We start from the raw sequence: 21,511 nt of genomic DNA on the forward strand, positions 1-21,511 counted from the left end.
AGAAGCAGAGGGGCTGCAGAGACCGCGCCAGGAGGGGAAGTATGACCTGACACCCCTGCTCCCACTCCTCCGCTGACCCCCAGGTATATGACTCGGCTTATATGCGAGTATACTGTGATTTAGGCCCATTCTTCCACACAAACACTCTTCAAATCCTGAAGATTCTGTGGGCTCCTTCTATGAACTCTGAGCTTTTGTTCCTTCCATTAATTTTCTATTGAATTCTTGTCAGATGAGTGGCTGAGCTATTCTAGCAGCATTATTTTCTTTCTATGAAACCAATTGAGAATTTCCTTGTCTGTGTGTATGGGATCATTGTCTTGCTGAGATGTCCACCTTCGCTTCAGCTTCATCATTCTGGTAGACGGCATCAGATTTTTATCAAGAATGTCTCATATTTGTCCATTCATCCTTCCTTCAACCATATGAAGTTTGCCAGTGCCGTAAGCTGAAAAACAGAACCACACCATGATGTTCCCACTGTCAAACATCACAGTTAGTATGGTGTTTTGACGGTGATATTCAAGACCTTTTGGCCCACAAACATGGTTTGTATTATGGTATCCAATTACTTCAATTTTGGTAAAATTTGACCAGACTATATTCTCCCAATATATCTCAATAATGTCTAAATGTTGCTGAGCAAACTTTAAAAGCATGTGAACATGCTTTTTGTTCAGAAATCGAGTCGTGTGTCGTGAGTGTGCAGACAGGCCATGGAGATTGAATGCATTACTTATGGTTTTCTTTGAAGCAATTGTACCTGTTAATTCCAGGTCTCTCTGTACCTCTCCTCAGATGGGCCTTAGCTCTTAGACAACTTTTCTGATAAATCTTTTCACTCCTCTGTTTGGAATTTTGCGGGGAGTAAATGGTGAAATTATGTTCTTTCCACTTCCAGATTATGACCCCCAACAGTGCTCACTAGAACCTTCAGTAGTTTAGAAATTCTTCTGTCATCAGTTCTATCAGTATGTTTTGCAATAATAAGGTTTTGAAGGTCTTGAGACAACTCACTGATTTTACACATCATATTATGTGACATCTTGGTAATGAGACACATTCTTACATTCCATCATTTAAATCAGATGATATTATTTTTCACTAAGTGTCTGGATTGTTTTCTAATTACTGATAGATGTCAGATGGTGTCATAACTTTCCATGGCTTTTTGCACCTCCCTTTCTTCATGTGTTCAATATTTTATCCCTGTGTAATTTCTCATTATAACACATAACATAATTTATGGACATCTATATTTTGATTTCTTTGCCAGTGTGGATTGGATGGGTTGTTACTGACATGTGGTGAGAATTTCATGTCAATAGCACCTTTAGAAATAAATTTACTCAGAAAATTGGTGACGTATTCAATACTTAATACACCTGCTGTACCTGGTTGTAATCATCTCTAAATAATGACAAATTTTTTATATTGATTGCATCCAGCTTAAAAACTCCATCACAAAAAGGAGAAAAAGGAGTCATAATTTAATAAAATGTTGCATTAAATTACAACACAATTCTTGAGATTCTCAGACATATCATTGGTGAAACAGTGATGACAAGGGCTGAACAATGCTATTTCTTAGTGCAATAAATGCATCAGTCATGCAGAAAATTACATAAGTGGTTGCTCTTAGCATCATCTACAACCACATAACAGGTGCAGTCCTGTGTATATAGATATAGAATTATGTTGTTTGTAATAGTACTCACAAAAATTAACTATGAGGTTGTAGATGTTACTAGGAGCAACCACTTAATATCATGTAATTTTCTATATGACTAATACATTTATTGCACTGAGAAATAGCATTGCTCACTCCCTGTCATCACTGTTTCACCAGTGATATCCAATGAGTAAGAGTTATTTAATTTTTTTTATTACTTTTTGTCTTCTTTGGAAACTTTCATAAAATTCACAGCTACTTTAAGAAGAAAAAAATCGGAACTTTTTTTTTATTGATTATGTATTGTTTGCTTATTTTTACTGCGGTCAACTTCATTTACAGTTCTGTTTAAAATCATCAGAAAACACATTTCCATCTGTTCTTCTAAATAGTAAAGCAATAGAATCTCTGTGATATTTCTAGGTGAAGAATATATATTTTTCAACTGCTTGTAGCATCAGTTATTTACATGCTCATTTTGATCAGACATGAAATTCTCATGAAGGAGACGCAAGCTTCTCTTGCACAATTTATTATAAAATGTAATCGCCGATTACAGGTACATTAACAATTCTATATGGTGATTTTCTTTGTGTACCTTTTGTGATGGTGATATGTTGCACCTTGTTGTTAACCTACAGGGTGCACATCTATTGCAATAATACTAATAGGTCAAGGCTGCTCCTTATCAAGGTGGAGGGAACCATTATACAGTTTATCTTTAATCCACAATTATGAGTTGTTGTTACTAGGGTGAGGTAACTTCCTCCCCTTTTCTATACTCTACTCTTCATTTGTGTATACGTAAATGTTTAAAGGGAATCCACCACCAGGTAATTGCTACCACATCTGAGAGCAGCATGATATAGAAGCAGAGACCCTGATTCCAGGAATGTATCACTTACTATACTAGGTGCAGCAGTTGGGATACAATCAGAGTTCTTAGAGGTAGTGTGAAGCAGAGCTTAGAAAGCTAACTCCGCCCACAACACAGTTCTCTGAGTACATTGTCTATTGACCATGTACTCAGAAAGCTGTGTTGTGGGCGGGGTTAGATTTCTAACACAGCTGTCTATTGACAGTGAGCTGCTTATAAGGGGAGTAGATGTAGTTGGACCACCTGGCACCAGCTAGTCTGGGGAATGATAATGTCCTAGTGATAACACCTTCATTGTAAATAGACAACAGCATTGAGCTTGAAAAATGACACATTGCTGAATTCAGTATTTTAATCCATACATCATGCTGTTCTCACATTACATAACAAAAATCTGCTGAAAAGTTTCCTTTAAAGGGAATCTGTCACTTCCCTGCCCCCAAATGATTTATATATTCATGTTTTGATCTAATGTTATCAAATGTTATTTCATAAGCAATCTTTTGCTCCTGTCTAAATTGGTATGCAAATAAGGTGTTAAGTGCTCTGGGAGTGTCAGAACTCTTCCCATTCTTTTGCCATACTGAATCTATTCCCCACCCTCACCTTCCTCTGCTTGACTGACAGCTCACTACTTCTGCAGTCAAAGCAGAGGAAAGTGGGGCTGGGCACAGAATAGATCCAGGGAGGCAAAGGTGTGGGTAGAGCTCTGGCACTTGCAGAGCACTTCAGCTTCGTTTACATATGAATTAACATATAGATTTTCAGTCAGGGAGCAAGTGGAGCAACAACAAATTGCCTAAAGTTATGGATGACATAATCTTTCAGGGAACAACATGACTACATAAACAGTTAAGTGGTGTGCGAGGTAGATCGTGCTGATTTCCTTTGAAAGGGTGCTCCAGTAATAGAAAAAATAAAAAAATAAAGGAAATGTAATTATAAATAAATTCTTAATTACATTTAATTATTGTTACATTTAAAATTGTTAAAATTGGGGGGGGGTAATCACTATGGAATTGAAATGGTTGCCATCTGGTTGCACAGACAGAAATCTGTCCTAAAATGTTATACCAATATTTACTTCAGTTATTTATTAATTTTTATTTCTGGAGATCCCCTTTAAATACTGCACATTTGATTGTGGGTAATGAAATGTATGCAATAATGTAAATGTGGCAGACACTACCCTTTATAGATAATAATCGTCATTGAACCTGTGAATAAGGACCGAACCCTTAACTGTAGAATAGCGTCCCAAATAATTTAAGATATCATTTTTTGCTTCAATCCGACAATCACCAAGACAAGATAAAGGATTACTCTGGGAGATAAAAAAAAATCATCCTAATGCTCATACCTTCCTAAACTATTAGGGTAACATTAGTGGTGCTGTTTTCCATCCTCACAGTAGCTGTAATTCTGTACCGCTGGAGCTGCTCCTTAGTGCTCCCCCTCCCTTGTGGGATATTACATCACACATAAGAGGGCATGGCCTGCTCCTGTCTGCTAGCAGCAGCCCGTCCTCTGATGCCATATGCTTGTATTCAGTCCGGAATCTAGCGATGTGGCCTATCTATATTCAGCTCTCTAAACTATTTACCTTTATTTCCAGATACAAAAGGTTATTGGAAGTTTGTGCAGACGGGAGCCGTGCATTCTACAATAGGTATGAGCATACGTGTTGCCCATTACAATGTATTCTTCATTATGTCTACTACATCATAATTAAAGGGTATCTGTCATCCTGAAATGCAGTCCAATCTACAGGTAGGGTATTATAGAACCAGAAGTGCTGATCAAAGCGATATGAACTTTTGAGGGGAAAAAAATCAACATAGCTGACAATTTATTAAAATCAGCCTTTTCCATGCTTAGGAGTCCAGTAGAAGGGTCACACTGATTGTCAGGCAAGGATTTCTGAAACTTTTCCAACAGAACTTTATATCAGTCAGCTCCACTTCTAGCACTCTATAACATACTGTATTTTTAATGGGACAGATTTTTTTGTAAGTATCTTTCAATTAATCAAACTCTTTGCATGACCATGTCACTGTGAAGATGCAATGCTAATTTATTACATTTCCAAAGATAATTTAGGACAAACAAATGGACTGAATCCATTTGGATGATGGCTATTTATGCCACAATTACTTGCCCAGTTTCTAGTATTCTATATTGGCATGTACTACACCGCTAACTATAGAAGACAAGTAACCAATCTCATTCTTACTGTTGACCTCATTTTGTCTATTAAATATACATGTAGCAATATTCTATTAGTTTCAAAATTCCTCTTAGGAGCAGACATCTAACTATAGTTTTGCTGACACTAAAAAAATAAAAATGGTCCGTCACTGGATATGGAATTTTAAGACAATTTAAGTCACCTCACAATTGACACAAAATCCGCAAATATTAAATATTTCTGTGCCTAGCCATGCATTAATAGGACTGCTGGTAAATCTGGTTGAATAAGTACAAAACAACACAATACTGTGTACATATATTGTGGTGTAGTAACCACTGAGTCTGCTAGGGGGCGCTCTGTGGATGTCCCAGGAGAAAGGATGAATGGCAGAATACTGAATGGCCATTATGTATCTCAAAGTGGGTGGCTTTGGGATGGAGACTTACAGTGGGGCAAAAAAGTATTTAGTCAGTCAGCAATAGTGCAAGTTCCACCACTTAAAAAGATGAGAGGCGTCTGTAATTTACATCATAGGTAGACCTCAACTATGGGAGACAAACTGAGAAAAACAAATCCAGAAAATCACATTGTCTGTTTTTTTTTCATTTTATTTGCATATTATGGTGGAAAATAAGTATTTGGTCAGAAACAAGCAATCAAGATTTCTGGCTCTCACAGACCTGTAACTTCTTCTTTAAGAGTCTCCTCTTTCCTCCACTCATTACCTGTAGTAATGGCACCTGTTTAAACTTGTTATCAGTATAAAAAGACACCTGTGCACACCCTCAAACAGTCTGACTCCAAACTCCACTATGGTGAAGACCAAAGAGCTGTCAAAGGACACCAGAAACAAAATTGTAGCCCTGCACCAGGCTGGGAAGACTGAATCTGCAATAGCCAACCAGCTTGGAGTGAAGAAATCAACTGTGGGAGCAATAATTAGAAAATGGAAGACATACAAGACCACTGATAATCTCCCTCGATCTGGTGCTCCACGCAAAATCCCACCCCGTGGGGTCAGAATGATCACAAGAACGGTGAGCAAAAATCCCAGAACCACGCGGGGGGACCTAGTGAATGAACTGCAGAGAGCTGGGACCAATGTAACAAGGCCTACCATAAGTAACACACTACGCCACCATGGACTCAGATCCTGCAGTGCCAGACGTGTCCCACTGCTTAAGCCTGTACATGTCCGGGCCCGTCTGAAGTTTGCTAGAGAGCATTTGGATGATCCAGAGGAGTTTTGGGAGAATGTCCTATGGTCTGATGAAACCAAACTGGAACTGTTTGGTAGAAACACAACTTGTCGTGTTTGGAGGAAAAAGAATACTGAGTTGCATCCATCAAACACCATACCTACTGTAAAGCATGGTGGTGGAAACATCATGCTTTGGGGCTGTTTCTCTGCAAAGGGGCCAGGACGACTGATCCGGGTTACATGAAAGAATGAATGGGGCCATGTATCGTGAGATTTTGAGTGAAAACCTCCTTCCATCAGCAAGGGCATTGAAGATGAAACGTGGCTGGGTCTTTCAACATGACAATGATCCAAAGCACACCGCCAGGGCAACGAAGGAGTGGCTTCGTAAGAAGCATTTCAAGGTCCTGGAATGGCCTAGCCAGTCTCCAGATCTCAACCCTATAGAAAACCTTTGGAGGGAGTTGAAAGTCCGTGTTGCCAAGCGAAAAGCCAAAAACATCACCGCTCTAGAGGAGATCTGCATGGAGGAATGGGCCAACATACCAACAACAGTGTGTGGCAACCTTGTGAAGACTTACAGAAAACGTTTGACCTCTGTCATTGCCAACAAAGGATATATCACAAAGTATTGAGATGAAATTTTGTTTCTGACCAAATACTTATTTTCCACCATAATATGCAAATAAAATGAAAAAAAAACAGACAATGTGATTTTCTGGATTTTTTTTTCTCAGTTTGTCTCCCATAGTTGAGGTCTACCTATGATGTAAATTACAGACGCCACTCATCTTTTTAAGTGGTGGAACTTGCACTATTGCTGACTGACTAAATACTTTTTTGCCCCACTGTATGTGTTGATCAACAGTGATGATACTGCAGAGGTGTTGTTTCAATGTGTAAGGGAGAAGTCTCCAGGTAACTAGAGAGATGGGCAGACCTGGTTACCTACAAACCCACCCAAGGGGTGTGTTTAAAGCACTATTGTAAAGAGTGTGTAAAGGCTTGAAGGACCTGTGATGAGGTCAGAGTCATGTGACCCGGTGGGCGTGGCTATGGACCATATAATATGGCCAGGGTTGGTCACATGGGGGTGAATGCTGGGACCTGGTTGGTCCAGTGTGGAAGGTCCCGCTGAGATGGGGCTTCCTGCCTGACAGCATGTGTGGACGCTGTGTTTAATGGCAGCAAGTGCCTGAGAGTTCCCTGGATGGAATGAATGTCTGCAGTATGGAGAAGAAGGCATGAGAGAACCCTGACTGGGTGAGATATAACGCTGAGCCTGTGTAATGGACATTTTCTTAACCTGTGTGATATAAGGATAACCAGAGTGAAGCTATAATGGACGCTATGCTGAATCTATGGATTTTATGTTACTGCTGTGGGTTTATGATGCCTAATAAACCGCATGGACTATGATTGTTTTATGGAGAACCTGTGGCTGCCAAGCGAGTGATCCTCTACTTAAATGACAGCGCTACCTCACTATATATATATATATACACAGCAGCATATATATATATATATATATATACACATACATATACTGTGTGTGTATATATATATATATATACATTGTATATACATATATATCTAATATGTAAAGCTCAATGTGTGTGTATGTATGTATGTGTGTATGTCCGGGATTGGCATCTGCACCGTCGCAGCTACAGCCACAAAATTTGGCACAGTCACACGTCTGGATCCCGAGAGCGTCATAGGCTATGTGGTGAGGCAAAATTTTAACCCCGCGCATTCCAATTCACCAAACAATTTTGCCCCTTGGTACATAATGGGGAAAAAGTGTATGTATGTGTGTATGTCCGGGACTGGCATGTGCACCGTCGTAGCTACAGCCACAAAATTTTGCACAGTCACACGTCTGGACCCCGAGAGCGTCATAGGCTATGGTGTGAGGTGAAATTTTAACCCCACGTGTTCCAATTCACCAAACAATTTTGCCCCTATCTACATAATGGGGAAAAAGTGAAAGGAAAAGTGTTGGAGGCAAATTGACAGCTGCCAGATGTGAACAAGGTGGACTTAAAGAATGAGAGCGATGGCGCCAAAGAGTATATACCGTACAGTTGCTAAGGTGGGGCCCTGACATGGGATACTCACCACACATGGGGATATGAACACACACAAAATGCGCCACACACTACCACGTGCTTCAACACACATACCACCCTCAGCACACATTTCACCACACATACACCAACCTCGCGACATAAAAGTCAAAACACAAAAGTCGCCACTCAAAACTCGCCACGCTGTCCCGGAGCTGTTTAAAAGATGAAAAATGAGCTGTGATTGGTTGCTATCAGCAACAGATTTCTTTGTAGACAGTTGTGGTAACTGAGGCCTATTATCCTTATCATTTCTATGGTGTTATCATCCTTCTGTAAAGATACACGGCTCAGCAGACGGTATCACACAGGATAGGATTAGATACACAGCTCAGCAGAAAGTATCACACAGGAGAGGATTAGGTACAAAGCTCAGCAGACATTATCGCACAGGATAGGGTTAGATACACAGCTCAGAAACAGGATGTGCCAAAGGAGAGGACATTTTCATTCCAAGAATTCCACTCATTCCATCTGATTTGTTTTTTGATTTTAAACGCCTCCAGTTTCCAGTTCAACTGCTATTTGCAATGTCCATTAACAATGCTCAGGGACAGTCCTTGAAAGTAGTAGGGATCGATTTAAGTAGTAGGGTTCAATTTGCAATCTCCATGCTTTTCTCATGGTCAACTTTACGTGGTCTGTTCAAGAGTTGGAACTGCCAAAAATCTGTTCATCTTTGCACCAGATGGAAAAACCAAAAATGTTGTTTATCAAAAGGCTCTTGAATGAGTTGAAAATAAAATACCATCAATACTTGGGTAATAGTTTAGCTAATTTGTGTTGCAAATCTGTAGTGTTGAATATATGATGTGAAATGTTTTAATGTGCAATATAATCATTATAATTTGTTATAACTAACCACAGTTAGTTACTATGCCCGGGCAACGCCGGGCTCTTCAGTTAGTATATATATATATATATATATATATATACATACACAGTTATACAGGATACTATACATATAAATATGCACATATATTTATATATATATATATATATATATATATATACTGTATATGTATTTATATATACATACAGCACTGTGCAAAGGTTTTAGGTTTTCTGAAACATAAAAAGTCATCAAAATGTTAGAGACATACGATTTCACTGCGTGCGCCGCGACCTACGAAACCCGGGAACCTTGGCCAATGCCAATCAAAAGATGCAATGAGGATGGGATGGGTGGCGGGGAATAGAGCAGGGGCCAAAGAGGTCAGCAGTGATGTGAGTATAACAATTATTTTATAGAAACCCCAGATCATAATAAGGGACATTGAATTTATGGAGAATAACTTCTCTGTGAAAAGGATATCCTGGGAAAACACATAAACAGGCAAAGTATTAATTTTTCAACTTACACATACACACAGGTTTTGAAGGAACTCAAGAGGGAGGTTGTTCTAAACATCTTGGAGAACTAATCACACATCTTCTGTAAATGTAAACTTCGGTAAATATTTCCGTTTTTTCATGTAGTTCTGGATACACGCAATGATATTGAGATCAAAGCTCTTTAGTGGCCATATCATCCCTTCCAGGAATACTTGTTCTTGTTTACCCTGAAGATGGTTCATTAATGACATTGGCTGTATGTTTGGGGCCATTGTCCTGCTCCTGAATAAATTTGTAGCCAATAAAACGCCTCTCTGATGGTATTGCATGATGGATAAGTATCTGCCTGTAGAGTTGAGCGAAACGGGTCGAACAATTTCAAAAGTCGCCGACTTTTGGCAAAGTCGGGTTTCATGAAACGAAACCCGACCCTAGGATGAGGTCGGCCACGAGGTCGGCGACTTACGCGCCAAAGTCGCGTTTCAAAAGTTTGTTTAGCGCTCTTTTTCAGCCAATCAGGATCCACGGACACTGTGGGCAACTTGATGACATAGGCAGGAGTCGCCACCATCTTTCAGAAGGGCATGCAAGTGATTGGCTTGCTTTGGTGGGCGTCACAGGGGTTATAAAAGGGCGTGCACGCCGACCGCCATCTTACTTCTGCCGATCTTAGCATAGGGAGAGGTTGCTGATTCTGTAGGGAGAGCGTGAGGCAGGGAAGAAGACAAAAAAACTGCTTCTGCTGCTAGCGATTTTGCCTGTGCAACACACCAGTCACTGTGTGTGCAGTGCAAGGGGAGGCTATATTGTGGTGGATCAGCGGTGTTGGTTGTTAGGCTGCCTTCTAAGGCTTCCTGACAGCTGCATTGCTGTTTCCCCACTGCTCTGCAAACTGCTTTTTTAAAAGCAATCCCAATTTTTTTTTTGTCCTGCTAAGGTACTGAGCGTGCATTTATTCATACCATACAGCGGTGTATGCTCCTCACACAGTACCGTGTAACGGCTGTTATCACAGCCACAGTGAAGCTGTGTGTCACTGTGGAAGGATAAGTGGAGGACTTGTTCCGTTCTTACAGACCTACACTCTAGGGAGATTCCTATTCTGCCCAATTCTACAATTCACTTTTTTCACACCTGTGCCATCGAGCCTGTGACATAGCGCTCTGATATTCAGTGGGCCTCACACAATCCAAAAGTGTCCAGTGTCTGCAGAAATTCAAAATCTCCCTTATCCTGTAGTCACTTTTTTCACACTGCTGCATCGAGCCTGTGACATAGCGCTCTGATATTCATTGGGCCTCACACAATCCAAAAGTGTCCAGTGTCCACAAGTGTCTGCAGAAATTCAAAATCTCCCTTATCCTGTAGTCACTTTTTTCACACCTGTGCCATCGAGCCTGTGACATAGCGCTGTGATATTCAGTGGGCCTCACACAATCCAAGTGTCCAGTGTCCACAAGTGTCTGCAGAAATTTAAAATCTCCCTTATCCTGTAGTCACTTTTTTCACACCTGTGCCATCGAGCCTGTGACATAGCGTTGTGATATTCAGTGGGCCTCACACAATCCAAGTGTCCAGTGTCCACAAGTGTCTGCAGAAATTCAAAATCTCCCTTATCCTGTAGTCACTTTTTTCACACCTGTGCCATCGAGCCTGTGACATAGCGCTGTGATATTCAGTGGGCCTCACACAATCCAAGTGTCCAGTGTCCACAAGTGTCTGCAGAAATTTAAAATCTCCCTTTATCCTGTAGTCACTTTTTTCACACCTGTGCCATCGAGCCTGTGACATAGCGTTGTGATATTCAGTGGGCCTCACACAATCCAAGTGTCCAGTGTCCACAAGTGTCTGCAGAAATTCAAAATCTCCCTTATCCTATAGTCACTTTTTTCACACCTGTGCCATCGAGCCTGTGACATAGCGCTGTGATATTCAGTGGGCCTCACACAATCCAAGTGTCCAGTGTCCACAAGTGTCTGCAGAAATTCAAAATCTCCCTTATCCTGTAGTCACTTTTTTCACACCTGTGCCATCGAGCCTGTGACATAGCGCTGTGATATTCAGTGGGCCTCACACAATCCAAGTGTCCAGTGTCTACAAGTGTCTGCAGAAATTCAAAATCTCCCAGAAATTCAAAATCTCCCTTATCCTGTAGTCACTTTTTTCACACCTGTGCCATCGAGCCTGTGACATAGCGCTGTGATATTCAGTGGGCCTCACACAATCCAAGTGTCCAGTGTCCACAAGTGTCTGCAGAAATTCAAAATCTCCCTTATCTTGTAGTCACTTTTTTCACACCTGTGCCATCGAGCCTGTGACATAGCGCTGTGATATTCAGTGGGCCTCACACAATCCAAGTGTCCAGTGTCCACAAGTGTCTGCAGAAATTCAAAATCTCCCAGAAATTCAAAATCTCCCTTATCCTGTAGTCACTTTTTTCACACCTGTGCCATCGAGCCTGTGACATAGCACTGTGATATTCAGTGGGCATCACACAATCCAAGTGTCCAGTGTCCACAAGTGTCTGCAGAAATTCAAAATCTCCCTTATCCTGTAGTCACTTTTTTCACACCTGTGCCATCGAGCCTGTGACATAGCGCTGTGATATTCAGTGGGCCTCACACAATCCAAGTGTCCAGTGTCCACAAGTGTCTGCAGAAATTCAAAATCTCCCTTATCCTGTAGTCACTTTTTTCACACCTGCTGCATCGAGCCTGTGACATAGCGCTGTGATATTCAGTGGGCCTCACACAATCCAAGTGTCCAGTGTCCACAAGTGTCTGTAGAAAATCTAAATCTCCCTTATCCTGTAGTCACTTTTTTCACACCTGTGCCATCGAGCCTGTGACATAGCGCTGTGATATTCAGTGGGCCTCACACAATCCAAGTGTCCAGTGTCCACAAGTGTCTGCGGAAATTCAAAATCTCCCAGAAATTCAAAATCTCCCTTATCCTGTAGTCACTTTTTTCACACCTGTGCCATCGAGCCTGTGACATAGCGCTGTGATATTCAGTGGGCCTCACACAATCCAAGTGTCCAGTGTCCACAAGTGTCTGCAGAAAATCTAAATCTCCCCTGTCCTATAGACACCTTGTACCTTGTTTTACATTACTATATAGTTTGTAGGATTTTGTCTACATTTCTACCAAAAATGAGGAAGGCTGGTGGAAGAGGCCGTGGAATTGGGCGGGGGTTGGCAGCTGGTAATGATGGTGTTGGTGGTGGATCTGATGGTAGTGGCAAAAGCAAAATAGGACCGAATGCAGGAGGTGTTGAGCCTGCGTCATCGTCTGGCTCCATAAGGCTTCGAAGGCTTAGTTTTCTAGGAGTTGGCAAACCGCTTTTAACGCCAGAGCATCAGGAAAAAGTTTTGTCTTACATTGCTGACTCAGCCTCCAGCTCTATCGCCTCCTCTTCTGAAGTTGTAAAAAGTAAAAGCACTAAGTCGTCATTGGAGGCTCATGTTCATGAACCACACCTTTCCTTGTGTCCTTCACCACAACCAAGATTGAAGGATGACGCAGGCCATACTACTGATTACTCCATGGAGCTGTTTTCACATACCATGCCTGGATTATCAAGTGAAATGGTGAATTACCCAGGCCAAGATGAATCTGACATGGAGTGCACTGATGCACAGCCGCTGATAGATGATTCTGCTGGTACATTCACTCAGAGCTCTACATTGTCCTCGCAGTGTACAGAGCCAGATTCTGACCCTGATGAGACTCAGGTGCCCCTTCAAGCACACTATACCACCATACACGGTGACACAGAGGAAGGTGCACATGACATTGAAGAGGAGGTGATGGATGACCCAGTTGTTGACCCAGATTGGCATCCATTGGGGGAAGTGGGTGCTGCTTCCAATAGCTCAGATGAGGAGCATCCACCGCAGACATCAACATCGCAACAGCTGTTATCTGGCAGGCCCGGAGCACTCCAAAGACAGGTTCCAAAAATCAAAAGAGTTGCTGGACAGCTTGTCCAGAGGGTCAAAACATCACAGCGTGCTAGGCCGCAAAATGTCTGCCAAAGTAGGAAGAGTGCAGTGTGGCACTTTTTTGAACAAAATCCTCATGATCAGGCCAAGGTTATCTGTAAGAAGTGCGCAAAGACCTTTAGCCGATGGAAAAATCTGAAAAATTTGAATACCAGTTGCATGCTTAGACATTTAACCAGCATGCATTTGCAAGCGTGGACACAACACCAAACCTCAAGTGCCACATGTGCAACTGATCACAAAGAAGGTAGTCAGCAACGCTACATTGTTTCCCCCACTGTAAGCCCACCGGTTAGCACAGCAGCAAATGTTGAGGTGTCGTTGCAAGGCCACAGCAGTCAGGGAATCCCACTGTTATATCAACGAAATACTGAATCTAGGCTATCAGAAAGAACACCAACTCCATCACCATCATCAACCCTCTCTCAGTCCGCCCTGTCCACCGCTACTTCCACCATATGCAGCTCTCAAGTCCAGCTCACCCTCCCAGACACTATGAGTAGGTCAAGAAAGTACTCAGTCTCTCATCCACGTACACTGGGTTTGAACGCCCACATTGCCAAACTAATCTCGTTTGAGATGATGCCCTATCGGTTGGTGGAAAGCGCAGCTTTCCGCGAACTCATGGCCTATGCAGTACCACGCTATGACCTACCCAGTCGCCACTTCTTCTCTCGCAAAGCCATCCCAGCCCTCCACCATCATGTGAAAGACCGCATTGTCCATGCACTCAAGCAGTCAGTGAGTGGAAAGGTGCACCTCACAACTAATGCATGGTCCAGTCGGCATGGCCAGGGCCGTTACGTGTCCAGCACTGCGCACTGGGTTAATGTGGTGGATGCAGGGTCCACAGGGGACAGCGGTGGTGGGACAGTGCTGCCTAGCCCACGGTATAGGAAACAGTTGGCTGTAGGCGTTCCACCCTCCTCCTCCTCCTCCTCCTCCAGAAGCGAAAGCTCGTCCACAGAGCGCAGTCGTACGAGCACTCCATCTGCAGCTGCCACTGTTGCACACGAGGTGTACCCCTATCGAGCAGCTAGTGGAAAGCGTCAGCAGGCTGTGTTGCAGATGATGTGTTTGGGCGACAGACACACCGCCGAGGTGCTGGCCGAGTACTTGAAGCGACAAACTGAGTCATGGCTGGGCAGTGTACATCTTGAGGCAGGCAAGGTAGTTAGTGATAACGGCCGTAATTTTGTGGCCGCCATAGCCCTTTCAAAACTCAGCCACATACCTTGCTTGGCTCACACCTTGAACCTGGTGGTGCAGTGCTTCCTCAAAAATTATCCGGAGTTAACAGCCCTGCTCCATAAGGTGCGAAGACTGTGCGCGCACATCCGCCGGTCGCCTGTACACTCCGTTCGTATGCAGAAGCTGCAGTGATTGCTCCACCTTCCCAACCACCGCCTCATTATCAACATTGCAACAAGGTGGAACTCCACCCTGCACATGGTGGAGCGGCTGTGCGAGCAGAGGCAGGCCATAATGCATTTGTGAGAGGATACACCGCCAGACACTTTGAGAGCAGACATGGAGTTGACAGGTGTGCAGTGGTCGAAGCTGAAAGACCTCTGTAAAGTCCTTCAGTGTTTTGAGGAATAATAATAATAATATAATAATCTTTATATAGCGCTAACATATTCCGCAGCGCTTTACAGTTTGCACACATTATCATCACTGTCCCCGATGGGGCTCACAATCTAAATTCCCTATTAGTATGTCTTTAGAATGTGGGAGGAAACCGGAGTACGCGGAGGAAACCCACGCAAACACGGGGAGAACATACAAACTCCTTGCAGATGTTGTCCTTGGTGGGATTCGAACCAAGAACCCCAGCGCTGCAAGGCTGCAGCGCTAACCACTGAGCCACCGTGCTGCCCTAGGAATGCACACGGCTGGTAAGCGCAGACGACGCCATCCTAAGCATGAGCATCCCACTTATGCGTCTGCTCATGCAAACTTTGACACACCTTAAGGAGCAGGAGTCTGCAGCCAATGTTGACGAGGAGGAAGAGGTGGAGGGAATCCTTGATGACATTCAGCCATTGTCTGCTCAGGGACCTCTCCTGGACGAGTTGGAGGAAGAAGAGGAGGAGGAGGATGATGATGGGGATGATTACTTAGGGGAGGAGGATGCATCTCGTGGGGTAAGTGAAAATGTTGGCGTGGCAAGGTCTGGTACAGGGTTTGTGCGTGACTGGAGGGATGTGGATTTGCCAGAAAGTGCTCCTCCAACCAGCACTCGCAGTGCATCATTGACACCGGGAACATTGGCCCACATGTCAGATTATGCCTTGCGGATCCTAAAAAGGGACCCCCGCATTGCCAAAATGATGAACGATGACGACTACTGGTTGGCCAGCATCCTGGATCCACGCTATAAAGGCAAATTACAAAACATCATGCCACAGGAGAACCTTGACCTAATATTGGCTAATAAACAAGCAACTCTGGTAAATCGGTTGCTTGAGGCATTCCCAGCACACAGCAGCGGTGATGGTTCTCACACGAGCCGTACGGGCCGGGGGCAGCTTGGCAGAGGTGTTCATGGTGCACACAGCAGAAGTGGCGTTGGAGACAGGGGTTTCATGACAATGTTGTGGACTGATTTTTCAAGTACCGCTCACACAACTGGTAATACAGCATCGATGGAAAGTGACAGGAGACAGCAGTTGTCAACTATGGTTACAAACTACTTTTCCTCCCATATCGATGTTCTCCCACACAGGTCATTCCCCTTTGACTATTGGGCTGCTAAACTGGACACCTGGCCTGAATTGGCACAATATGCCTTACAGGAGCTCGCTTGCTCAGCTGCAAGTGTGCTATCGGAAAGAGTCTTCAGTGCAGCTGGATCAATCCTGACAGAAAAAAGGACCCGTCTGTTAACCCAAAATGTGGATGATCTAACCTTCATTAAAATGAACCATGCATGGGTTTCCAAGGATTTTGTCCCACCTTCCCCTGATGACACATAGGGTGACAGAAAAATGGCTTGCTTTGGTCCACCTCTTCCTGGGACTTGACCTATTTCGCCTTTTGCATCAGCTGAATGTCCAACATCAACATATGCCACTTTCTAAAACTCCCTAACTGTGCTGCCTTCCCCCCCATGGCCGGGGTCACCACCTAGCGCACGACACCGTGCGAGTGCTGTTGCCCTGGACAGGTGGGTAGGCCGACTCTTGGGCGCGGGCACTGGCACAGGGTCCCTCATAGTGCAATCAAGTGTCTCTGACGGTGGTGGTGCACACCCGCCGTCAGACACACCTCCGTACTGAGGGGCCCAGTGCCAGTACCGACGCCCACGAGTGGGCCCCCCTTGCTTGGGCAGGGCCCCAGCATTTGCAATCTTTACCTCTCCCTGCTCCTCCGCTGTGTAGTCTGGGCCGTCAAATCCATACTGTGCCTGACACCATCTGAGCCTGCCTCCTGATGTATAGACATATCTTTTGAATGTGTACGCTATCCATACATGTTATCCGGGGATACGGTACCCTTTTTCACCTTTGTGCAATCACGTGCAAGCCATACTGGGCCTAACACTGTCTGAGCCTGCCTCCTGATGTATAGACATATCTTTTGAATGTGTACGCTATCCATACATGTTATCCAGTGATACGGTACCCTTTCTCACCTTTGTGCAATCACTTGCAAGCCATACTGGGCCTTACACCGTCTGAGCCTGCCTCCTGATGTATAGACATATCTTTTGAATGTGTACGCTATCCATACATGTTATCCGGGGATACGGTACCCTTTCTCACCTTTGTGCAATCACTTGCAAGCCATACTGGGCCTTACACCATCTGAGCCTGCCTCCCGATGTATAGACATATCTTTTGAATGTGTACGCTATCCATACATGTTATCCGGGGATACGGTACCCTTTCTCACCTTTGTGCAATCACGTGCAAGCCATACTGGGCCTAACACCGTCTGAGCCTGCCTCCTGATGTATAGACATATCTTTTGAATGTGTACGCTATCCATACATGTTATCCGGGGATACGGTACCCTTTCTCACCTTTGTGCAATCACGTGTAACCCATACTGGGCGTGAGAACGGCTGGCGAGCTGTTAAGCAAGCTACAGCACCTGTGGTTTGCACACGTAAGTTTTTCATTTTTTTCAGGAATGACGGTTAGGCCTAATTCCGGAACTGCGGTTGACCTGCACTTACTGGGAAATCATCGTTCGCGAGTAATAATTGTAATCAGTGATCCCCATCACTATCGTTGTTCAGCGGGTTATCTGCACCTGTAAGCGACAAACGCTGGCCTTTTCAGTGTAGCGCACATGCAGCCACGGACATGTAAGGGCATGACACACCAGTTATTGGCCAATCTCATGTGCCAGAGCCTCACGTGTCCCTCTAGTAAGCCGGACTCGGACCGCGGGGCATGACGGAGTCTCGTTCGTTAACGGAATTAAGCTTGCAATGTGTGCATCTGTTCTGTAGCTGGCATGGTTGAGGTTGCCCGTGTTGAGTCAAATTACGCCGTAGGCTCCACTCCTGGTGGTGCCCTTCTAGACATTCCTTTAAGGTTCAACTTTGCAACCATACTGCCCACGTAAAACAAACACTTTGCCTTCATGAACGCTGTTTGGAGGGTCATGACTCATGGGAATAACGCCGCCCAATCAGTTAACCTGCTAGAGAGATCCTTCGTTGCTCCCAAGCATGACATCACACTCCCTAGGAGGAAGGTAATGCCACTGTGGCGACCGTACTCCTGGGGGCGACACAAGTGCACTGATGCCCAGCCACTGCTCGATGAATCTGCTGGTACATTGACCCAGACCACTACATTCCCCTCGCACGCTACCCGGCCTGAATCTGACCCTGATGAAACCCAGGTTACCCTTCCCATATACAGTTCCATCTTACACGGTGACAAAGAGGAAGCTGCAGATGAAAGTGCAGGTTCGGCCCACCCGCCATCAGACACACCACCGTACTATCAGGGGCCCTGTTCCAGTGCCGTCGCCAATGAGTGGGCCCCCCCTGCTTGCTCAGGATCACAGCACTTGCAAGGTTGAAATACTGTGCAGTGAGATGGAAGATGGGGACGACGAGGAGTCCAGACTAGTACAGGGATTCCCTAGCGAGGAGACTTATTTCATTGTTTTCAATGTTGGGACAGCAATTTTTGGGGAGCACTATACTCTGGAGAATGATAGATGGGGCCCACCATACACTGGAACATTCCAAAGGTGGACATCAGACACTGGAGCAGCATTTACAGGGCCCATTATACACTAGAGCATTAGAAATGGGGCCCATATGTTTGGAGCATTATTTGAGCCCATAAGACAGTGGAGCTTCATCCATGGGGACCAACATATACTGTAGCATTATGTGGAGCTCATCATATACTGTTTCAAACATTATATGGGACCAATGATTCTGTATGGAGAAATAGATGGGCCTCGTCATGAGATGTAAAAAGTGAAGTATTTTTCATTGTACTATACCGCTATTTCTCTGCCGTATCGGAGCATGATGAGTTGTGGTATGTGTTAAAGGGGCACTCTTTCGCCCAGGGCACATGAAAACCTGGAGCCAGCCCTACCCCCCCACAACTTTAGCCAAATAACCCCCATTTTTCAGTGCGTAACTTGTATTATGTATTTAATTAAGGTTGACCAGCTTAAGTAAGAAGAATTGATGCTTTTGGCATTCAAATGAGCACTGTAGGTGTGTTTCCTGTCCTCCTCTCACTGCCGACTTTTATTCCCCATTGACTTACATTGGGTTTCGTGTTTCGGGACGACCCCGACTTTTCCCTATAATCGGCCGATCTTGCTCGACCCGACTTTTGGAAAAGTCGGGTTTCACGAAACGAAACTCGACCATAAAAAAACAAAAGTCGCTCAACTCTATCTGCCTGTATATCTCAGCATTGAGAACACCAAAAAATTTTAACATTGAAGACAGTAAATGGCCAAGATACAATATCAAGTGTCTGCAGGCAACAGTTTTAGGAAATGGAGTTGGTTGTTTGGTTAGGAATAGGATTAATGGTTCCCTTAATGTTGAATAATACAGGCAGATACTCATCAGTCATGCAATACCATCAAGTGTACCTAGAAGATTTGATGCTTTCATGCTGCTTGAAAGGCAAGAGGTGGTCAAACCAAGTGTTCATTTGATAAATATTTCTCATTTGTTCATTCACTTTCCATTTTGTTAATTGATAAAATAAATTGCCAATGCTTATATTTTGCTTCTCTGGGTCGGTGTCGGGGCTGCTCCGTGTCCCTGCGCTTCCCGGGTGCAGGTCGGGACAAGCCAGGCTCGGACCCCGGCTGTCTCCGCCCATCTTCCGGTGAGCCAAGGCTGGGCTCCGCCCACGACCACGCATCACTTCCTGTCCCCTCTAAATTCTGGGGTCAGCTCATGCCCATCCAACATTGTTCCTACTGCAGGTGCAGCCGCACTGCCTGCACAGGGGAACGGGGAGAAGGGCCATAGGTCACTCCATACAGCTGCAGTGTGAACTGATCGGTCCAACCCGACAGATGAGTACGCCCTCCAGCTACACCAAGTCTGCAGCAGTGTAATTGCACCAATCACCAGTGATGTACCCAAAACACCTCCAATAAATTCCCAAGCAGCGGCCAATAAAGGAAATACAATACCCCACTCCCTTCCATTCACACCCCATAGTACTGCACTACAATATGATAATTTTTTTACCACCCCACATGTTGTATAGCACAATGTTAACTATGGCCCATAACCAAGTAAATGAACACCTTACCACAAATAAGAATGTCCCCTGCACACCCCATAGCCGGCTCAGATGTAGGCATATACACCACTGGTCCTCCTCATCCTTCTCTCCTCTCAATTCCCGCCACCATTCCCACTGTCCCTCTAACAGATGTTCTTCCCATCACCACCATAAACACAACTCACATAGGAACCGCTGCAGTTCTTGGCCCGCTAGACGGGGTTCCCCATCCATATCAGAATGGTCCGACGCATCTGACATTCCTGATAGACAGGCTAGAGCACATGACAGATGTCAGCGGTCGCATGCTCCATCCTTGGCTGCCAGCTGGGGAGAACTATCCCCATCTCCCAGGGCCTCCAGCCAATGCAACCACCAGACCTTCACACAAGCAGGAGCAAGAGTTCCTCCATCACCTGGAGTCACTCAGACTCGAGCACATGACAGATACCAGCAGTAACCTGCTCCATCCTTGGCTGCCTGCTGGGGAGAGCCATCCCCATCTCCCAGGGCCTCTAGCCAGTACAACCACCATACCATCGCACAAGCAGGCGCCGGATACCCTCCATCATCTGGAGTCACTCAGGCTTGGGCAAACGACAGATGCCCGCTGTCATGGGCTCCATAATTGGCTGCCAGCCAGGGAGACTCCTCCCCATCTCCCAGAGCCTCCGGCCATGTCAAGGACCAAACCATTGACAAAGCAGGAGCCGATGTTCCTGCATCACCCAGAGTCACCCGTCCTGCATCAGGTAGTGGTTCACTAGAAGTGGTGACACAGCAGCTTAAAGTAGCTTGCTGTAATGTTAAGATTGTGGGTTCAAGCCAGTCCAACAGTTGACTCGCCCATGCGAGTAGAAATTTTTGCAAATTTATTAAAAAAGAAAAATTGAAATATCACATGGTCATAAGTATTCAGACCCTTTGCTCAGTATTCAGTAGAAGCACCCTCTTGAGCTAGTACAGCCATGAGTCTTCTTGAGAACGATGCAACAAGTTTTTCACACCTGGATTTGGGGATCCTCTGCCATTCTTCCCTGCAGATCTTCTCCATTTCCATCAGGTTGGATGGTGAACATTGGTGGACAGCCATTTTTAGGTCTCTCCGGAGATGCTCAATTGGGTTTAGGTCAGGGCTCTTGCTGGGTCAGTTAAGAATGGTCACAGAGTTGTTCTGAAGCCACTCCTTTGCTATTTTAGCTGGGTCATTGTCTTGTTGGAAGGGGAACCTTCAGCCAAATTTGAGGTTCAGAGCACTCTGGAAGAGGTTTTCATCCAGGATATCTCTGTACTTGGCCCCATTCATGTTTCCTTCAATTACAACCAGTCGTTCTGTCCCTGCAGCTGAAAAACACCTCCATA

General features: G+C 44.6%; 1 protein-coding gene across 1 annotated transcript in view; it reads left to right on the forward strand.

The window, feature by feature from the left end:
- Positions 1-21,511, forward strand: part of GC (GC vitamin D binding protein) — a 302,249-nt gene that overhangs the window by 267,204 nt on the left and 13,534 nt on the right. The window contains exon 12 of the mRNA XM_073590535.1: positions 4,165-4,218. Within this exon, the coding sequence (XP_073446636.1) occupies positions 4,165-4,218 (54 nt within the window). The remainder of the gene's footprint in view (positions 1-4,164; positions 4,219-21,511) is intronic.

Source organism: Dendrobates tinctorius, unplaced genomic scaffold (genome assembly GCF_039654945.1).
Source record: "Dendrobates tinctorius isolate UK_male_01 unplaced genomic scaffold, ASM3965494v1 ptg000011l, whole genome shotgun sequence".
Classification (NCBI taxonomy): Eukaryota; Metazoa; Chordata; class Amphibia; order Anura; family Dendrobatidae; genus Dendrobates; species Dendrobates tinctorius.